This window comes from Contarinia nasturtii, unplaced genomic scaffold (genome assembly GCF_009176525.2).
Source record: "Contarinia nasturtii isolate CC-2019 unplaced genomic scaffold, AAFC_CNas_1.1 Cnas_scaffold_1833, whole genome shotgun sequence".
NCBI lineage: Eukaryota > Metazoa > Arthropoda > Insecta > Diptera > Cecidomyiidae > Contarinia > Contarinia nasturtii.
In genome coordinates this window covers 12,220-20,250 of record NW_022199164.1, presented here as the reverse complement: position 1 = coordinate 20,250, position 8,031 = coordinate 12,220, and the positions used below count along the sequence as shown (strand labels likewise).

Genomic DNA, 8,031 nt, shown 5'->3' with positions numbered 1-8,031 from the left:
CGTGAAAAGGGGGGGAATGCCACCACCGGAAAAGAAGAAGAAGAAGTAAACTCAAAAATGAGAAGAAATAAAAGAGTATTGCGGCATTTTATCATTTATTTATTGTACACAATGTTTTATTTTAATAAATATTAAATAATAAAAAATGTTTTTTGTTCTTTTCAATTTTACCATTTAAATACTTTTGCGGATTCTAAAAAATATTTATGCTACAGCTATCGTAAATTCAAACTGTTATGGTATTTGTAACCACAGAATTTGTCTTCAATTCTAAACCTAACTTGATGAACTTGTTCAAGGTTTCCAAAAATTCTGGCTCACTTTTTATCAGTGGATGATCAAAATCAAGCTTTTGTTGCATCTTTTCAGCAATTCTTTGTATAAAGCTTCCATCATAGAACAGAGTTCCCGGCATCAATCCTTCTATAAACGAATTAAATTCTGCGTCATCTTTCCATATTGAACGTGTAATTTCAACAAGCCAGTAATTGAATCCTTTTTTCGTGCACAACTCTTGCTTTTTTCCGTATTCATAGATTTGATTAGGTTTATAGTGATTGGAAATGGCCATTTGATTAAAAATATGCAATGTTACAGTTGTCTCTGAACAGCTACAGTTCGCTGGAATAGAAACGATTTTTTTTCTGTATTTTTGCGCATCGTTCACAACATCCAAATCCAAAGTTAAACCAGATAGGTACTGATAATAATAACTTTTCGTCTTTTTTCTTCCAATAACTTTACATTTATGTATTTTTACATCATTATAAAATACAAAGTTGTTTTTGCTACTTAAAGCGCCCATTTTCAATTTATTTTTTAATCAAAGTCTATCAAATTCTTTTCTTCAGCTTTCTTCTTCTGCGGTCTAGGTGGTACTGGGGGTGGATCTTTCGGAGTTGAATTTTGGGGTTGCGTGTGGCGTGTTGGAGATGGTGACTCTCTCAATCTTTCATATTTTATGTTCGAAAATTTTGATGACCCACGGTCGTCTTTTTTCTTTTCTTTTTTAAATGGGTTCTTAAAAGGCATGAATCTACTGAATTTCGATGTATTTAAAGTTTAAAATGTGATTAGAGCTAAAATAATCTTAGTCAATATATTTTGCGTCCGTTCACTACGAATCTAAAAATATAACTACCGCCAAATGGCTTATTTCATGTGTTTTTAAGCATGCCTATTTTGTAATGCCCCCACGCTAGCGTACTATGAGTGTTTGGTATGCGGAACCTTTTCTGATCGAATGGATCCAAGACCTTTTTCTCATTTTTCACTGTATATACGTTATGTAAAAAAGATTTTATAGTAACTTGATCTTTTTTTAGTTCACATTGTTCATTGATACAACGCTTATAATCTTCAAATGTAATTTTTTTATCTAATATATTTTTCTTCACTCCTTTACCCTTTTTATCAACTCCTTTTTCCTTTTTCTTTTTATCAATTTTGTTCGATTTGATTGCATACATTTTGGATCGCAACCCAATAAATTCTTTTATGATTTCTCCAGAGTACTCATCTTTCATCACTCCAAGGACCTTTTTGTTAAACTGTTGGATGTGATATGGATTATTTGGCGGGAAATCGCTGGTATCAAATTTTTCTTTGTTTTCTCGGATGAATTCATATGCATCTTCACATATGAAATTATACAAAAATGAGTCAGTATCAGTGTATTGAATTTGACAATGCTCATAGTCGAATTTCTGTAGAATGAAATCATAATGAAATTCATACATTTTACATTTTGAAATTTCTAATATAGCAGCGCCTACAATTACTGGTTTTGTCATAAAAACATTTAATCGTTGCAGTTCACATGCGACAAGATTCTCATTAAACACAACGACACGTTTGAAATTTGGTCTAGCGACTAATATTTTCATTCCATATCTTCCATCCCATTTGTTGATTAATTTAATGTCCACACGTTTCCTAATATTCTCCATAGTTTTACCAAACACGGCATTATTCATGAGCTTAAAGAGATTTTTTTCAAATTCAGTTTTACTTTTTGCGCGTTCATGCGTGTTCAACATGATATAGTCTTCCAACCATTTTGATTGTTTGAATTCCAAAATTCTGTGAACTTTTTTCAGTTTCAAGCCATGCTTCAAAGCAAGTTTAAGCATACGATAGTGTATAATGTAGTTTTTTTTATTGTGAAGCGTTAGGACTAGTCTTTCCTCTGCAGAATCACCCACATTCATATGTTCTGCGCAAAAGGGATAGCAGTTGTGCTTATCGTGCAAATTCTCAGGATATTCTAAGTCCACTTCCAGAAATGAACCATATGTTGCATCATCCGGCGTATTCATAATTTCCTGTTCGATTTCTTCAACACTAGAATAATTGTCTTCATTCCATATAAAATCAGATATTGGAAGCGCTTGGCTCATTGCCCATCCATAAAGATTATTAACATCAAAGTACATGATGTAATTTGATGGTTTTTCTGGGTCATAGTCTGCTCCAAGGTATTTGTTATTTGCTTCACAGTGGCGGTTCGAACATTGGCTGATACCGCCGCGTAAACCGCGTTCAACAAACATCAATTTATCAATATCTGTGAGAAGCTCGATTTCAACATTGGTATACTTTAGCATACAATCCCATGAATAGCCCGGTAGAGTATAGTAATGGGCCGGATCTAATCCGTACAGTTTAATACAGTTATCTCGAAAATTTTCGAAAATATCTGCTAACAAAAGTACATCAGTTTTCAGGTAAATCTTAGTGTATTCTTGCAGTGTACGAATATTGAATGTATTCCATACGTTTTGCGCATGGGAGTATTGCTCATCAGATATTTCAGAATCATTAAGCTCGTCATAAAATAGTTCTTTTGCTGGCAATTTGGGTTCATTAAGTTTTTCCCACGAATCAATATACGAGTATGGATAAACACCTTTTTTTGTCAGCAATTGAAAATGTTCTTCATTCAAATTCGCCCACTGACTTCGTGTTATTTTCAATGAACTCGTTGGCAAAGACTCGGCCAGTTTTGCCAATGAACATTGCAAAAATCTATAAGAATCAATAAATCTCAATTTCAATTTTTCACGATATTTAGTATTTTCATTTTCAGTTTCCTCGCCGTTTTCAGTATCATCTTCACTTTCAGTTTCAGCTATGCTCCCTTCATCATCACTGCTTTCCATATCAAAATCAGTTTTAGGATCGTACTCGCTTCCTTCGCTATCATCGATTTCCATGTTCTCACTATCATTGTAATTTGGCATTTGTTTGGAAAATGAAATATAATGTTCGCTGTTTTTTGGAATTATAGTCATTTTACCGGGGAAAGCGTTTGCTAATTTTTCAATCAAAAAATGAGAATCATAATCTAAGTTATGAAAAACCACTGGAATTGATTTGGATATTTGAAATTGCAGATTACATTTTGAATGCGCGGCTCCACGATACCTTGACGTCAGGTGGCAATGGTCGCGTACCTTCTTGTATCTGTGCTTCCATTTATCGTTGAAGCCTTTTTTACAAATATGACACTCATACGCCTCTTTAAAATCGTTTTCCTCTTCTTCAGTCAATGCCATTGGTTTAATTTCATGTATTTTTGGCCACACTATATTCCGCATTAAAAATTCCATTTTCTGAATGAACTGATCTATACAATCCTCCCCATAAAAACTTTCGTATTGCGATAGATTTGGATCGATTCGCGAATGAAAATAGTATGCAATACTATTTGGAATATGTTCTTGGAAAGCACCTTTTGGAGTTTTGCTACCAGCTATGTTTAAAGGATTATCTCTTGGTACCAAGATTGATTCGATATCTGCATAAATTATAAATGGAACTTCAATCGTATTCTTAAAATTTGAAAAACGAATCCAGCAATTTCTCCAGTCCGGCATAGTAATTTTGGTCTTATTTAGTGATTCACACTGAAGTGTATGATCATCCAATTTTTCTTCACTGTAAAAATATTGAAGGCAACGGTCGCAAACATACTTTTTTGCGCGATTCTTTTTCGTAACTTGTTTTTGAATAAGTGCACTTAAATTTTTTATCCAAACATAGTGTGTGTTAGTTGATTTCTCAATCATATCAATTACATTTTTTGAGCACTCCAACCCATCATCACTTTCATCTTCAACCCTTTCTGAACACTCAAATAATAATAACAAATGGATATGATGCTGTTTAACATGTTCAGTCAATCTTACTGGCACAATAGCATTTTCACTCCGTTCTGTAAAAGATGAGTACTCTCTCTGAATAATGTATACGTTTACGGAAATATCGGGGTTTTGTTGTTCAAAAATGGATATATCGTTTAGTTTAACTGGAAATTTTATGCCTTCAAAATTCAGCTCATGTTTGAAGCGTTCATATTTAGAAAGTCTGCTTGTATCTTTAGTGGCCGGATGTAAAGCCGAAAGTATTGCCCATCGAAAACACTCATTGTCATTATTTTGAACATTGACAATAGCTTTTTTGTTCTGCACCCATTTTGGTGCTTTTAAATATGAGCTTCCACGAAATCCCGTCAGTTTGTTATAGTGTACATCTAAAGATATTATCTCATGGAGAGTCCAACCAGAACCATTTTCTTGTAATTCATCAACTTTGGTCATTATAACATCAATGATATTTGTTTTGAACCATTGTTTCAGTTTAGTTGTTAAATTCACTTCTGTGAGCTTACTTTGTAGATAAAAAGTTGCAATTTGTTCTTCAAACTCGTCGTTTGAAGCAACTTTTGGTCGTTTGAATTTCGCTTCCAAAATCGTGTATACTTTTACGCGCGTTAGCGCTCTCAGTAACCATTTTGTATAATGAATAAATATCTCTTTTGATTCGGAAAAAAATGGTGTCAAATCAATGTAATCAATATTTAGATACGAATAAACTCGTATGCGTTTTTTGAAAGCAGTTTTCTTTTCAATAACTTTAATTCCAGGTCGTGTAGCCATTTTAGAAAATCAGAAAATAGTACTATTCTGGGTAATGTCGTAGGATATACTGACATTTTAATTTAAACAACTCGTTTCAAAAATAAAGAAAATGATTTTATTTCTTCAACAATATTATGTAAACAATGTACTTTATTCGGCTTAGCCATACAAAATCCATTTGACTTAGTCACTAAATTTTTCTCTGATGAGTCATACAAATTCCATTTGACTTAGTCACTAAATTTTTCTCTGATGAGTCATACAAATTCCATTTGACTTAGTCACTAAATTTTTTCTGTGATGAGTCATACAAATTCCATTCAAATTAGTCATGAATTCTACTCATTACTTTTACATTCATTGCTTATATATATTTTTTAATGGTTTATTGTTGATTGTGTAAAATATTTCAATAGTTGTGAATTATTTTTAGTTATTTCTCTTAATCTAAGTGTGGTGATAAGGGCACATTCACACATCGTACCATCAAGTATATCGCCATGTTTGCCGCAGGGTGTATATGAATCATCACATTGTAAATCCAAGTCGAAGCCCATTTTTGCGATATTCAGGAAGTTAAATTCACCGCAATTACGAAAGATGTATTTTAGCGCATTTCCTTTATAATCATTCTCCACTATGATTTTCTTGTTTTTGAAGCGGGAATATGTCGCTTCAATCACATCCAAAAGAAAAACATCACCATCATCATATTTTAATCCATGAAGATGTTTGATTTCCCAATTTAGCATTTGGCGATCATTTATTGGAATCTTAGACATACTATATGGTGGTTTAATGATGGCATGATACTTGTAATCGCCATCAATCAAAGAAAATTCTTTACAAATAAAATGTTGGCGATTGAAGAATCCAATAACATCTACGAATATGTATTTTTCTTCTAATTCATCGTATTCAGCACTGCCTGTTTCAGACTCACTTAAAGTCTCCAAATCAATATCCATGCTTTCGACTGCTTCCATTTTGACCGCCTCAGTTCAGTTTCTTTCACTTCTCAAATTCAGTTCTCTGATCAAATCGTGAACAAAGTTTAACTTAGACTGATGGGCAACACCAATTAATCTATCATTTAAATATAGACCCCCTCCCCCTTTTTTTTTACGCATCAAATGTGTAAGAGATGGCGATGAAAAGTGCCGTGAAAAATGGAATGAAAAAATTACATGATTCAAGAAAGTGTCGAATTTGTTATGAAAACGAATATAGCTGCGTATTTATTGCGTGCGGGCATATATTTGCATGTGCAAAATGTGCTTTGGTACTTGAAAAGTGCCCAATCTGCCAAAAACCATACAAAAATTTGCAAAAGATTTTTTTCCCTTGACTTTTTTATTTTTTAAATTATTCAAAATGAATTCTTTTGTTGAAATTCAATGAATAAAATTGAAATCCCTTTCATTCAACCATTTAGTCGTATTTTAACCATGCCGTCGATAACATTGACATTGACCGGCAATTCATCACAACTGCAGGCTGAATATTTCCCTTCGATTGACTTAAGCGAAGGTAATTATGCATGTGGCCTGATTGATTTCCAGACATTCAATTCAATTCCAAATATTGATGAAACGAACGATTTATTTTATTATGGCCATGAAAATATTAAAAAAGAACAAAATGATAACAACGACAACAGAAGCCATATTGATGAAAGCACGACGGATGAAGCAACAATAAATTCACCAGAAATTGTTAAAAATGATAAAAAACGAAATGAAAATCAGTATAATGTTATTCAATACATGGGGCGGAGAAGAAGAGCTATCCCGGCCAGACAGAAGCGCCCATTAGCATATATTAAAATACCCACTGGATCATATGAAGTAGAGCATTTATCGAAATATTTGAAGAGAACGCTAGAAGCGGAGAATATTATATTTGAATTGGAAGCAAATAAAAACACACTTCAATGCGAACTCATATGCAGCCAACCCATTGATTTTTCTAAACCAAATACAATTGGTCAACTGTTGGGTTTTAAAAGCAATGAAGTTTTACAAGAAAATATACTTCATATTTCGCACCTTCCGGCCAACATTTTAAAAATAAGTGTTATTCGAGTAGAGTGTAATATTATTACAGGCTCTTACTTGAACAATCAACTATCTCACACGATTCACGAATTTTCACCCAGAGTTCCGCCAGGATATAAGATAATAGAAGTGCCGCAAAATGTCATTTACTTCCCTGTCACCGTGAAGAACATATGTACACTTAATCTGTCCTTAGTTGACCAAAATAATCGTTTAATTAATTTCCGTGGAGAAACCATCACTATACGATTACATATTAAAAGAATAAATTAAATCAGCGTGAAAAAAATGATAATTTATAAGAGCAACAACGTCACTAGTAATTATAGAAACTATAAAGCGAAGAAACGTGCTGAAATTACAGACATTAGTGCGAAAACAGTGGAAGTGACAACAACACCCCAATCGCGGGCTAACAAACCAAAAACAAAGAAAATATCTTCTAAAATTAAACCATTGCGAAAGGAAAACATTAAATTTTTAACCGAAATTGGATTTGAAGTTAGAAAATAAGTAAAAAATAAAACGACAAGATGAATAGTGAAATTTTGGCACTGCGTGCCCCAATAGGGTATGACGATAGAATCACCAGCTTTCAAGACCACGTTTATAATCCATATACAACTTCTTATAACCATAACGATGAAATACATATAGTAATCCAGAATCAGGATCTATATGTATTGCCGCACCAAAGTTACATATACATCGAAGGCAGTGTAACAGTTACCATACCGGAGGGTGCGGTAGGAGCTGCAAGAGCGGCGCCAAATTTTTCAAACAATGCAGCCTGTTTTCTATTCAATGAAATTCGATATGAATTGAATGGCTTTCCCCTCGATATTTGTAAAAATGTTGGTATAACTTCGCTCATCAAAGGGTACCTTTCATATACCCCAAACGAATCAAATCGTTTAGCGACTAGTAGCTGGAATAAAAACTCTAATACTGCATCCAGTGCATGCAACTTTTGTTTTTTCATCCCATTGAAGCACATTTTTGGTTTTGCGCAAGACTACCGTAACATAATTATGAACGCAAAACATGAATTG

General features: G+C 33.4%; 1 protein-coding gene across 1 annotated transcript; it reads right to left on the bottom strand.

The window, feature by feature from the left end:
* Window positions 1-226: 226 nt before the first annotated feature.
* On the bottom strand, window positions 227-5,908 carry LOC116347343. Its single transcript, XM_031777905.1, has 5 exons — window positions 5,407-5,908; window positions 3,401-3,799; window positions 3,187-3,313; window positions 1,468-3,027; window positions 227-611 (listed from the first exon to the last, which is right to left on the bottom strand). The coding sequence occupies exons 1-5, from the start codon at window positions 5,906-5,908 to the stop codon at window positions 227-229; spliced, it is 2,973 nt and encodes a 990-aa protein (XP_031633765.1).
* Window positions 5,909-8,031: the final 2,123 nt, after the last annotated feature.

Coding starts and splice junctions, on each gene's coding strand:
- LOC116347343 (XM_031777905.1), bottom strand. CDS start 5,908: ATGGAAGCAGTCGAAAGCATGGATATTGATTTGGAGACTTTAAGTGAG. Junction 3,800..5,406: donor ACATGGCGATATACTTGATG/GTACGATGTGTG, acceptor TAATTTATGCAG/ATATCGAATCAATCTTGGTA. Junction 3,314..3,400: donor TGGAGCCGCGCATTCAAAAT/GTAATCTGCAAT, acceptor TTGAAAAATTAG/CAAACGCTTTCCCCGGTAAA.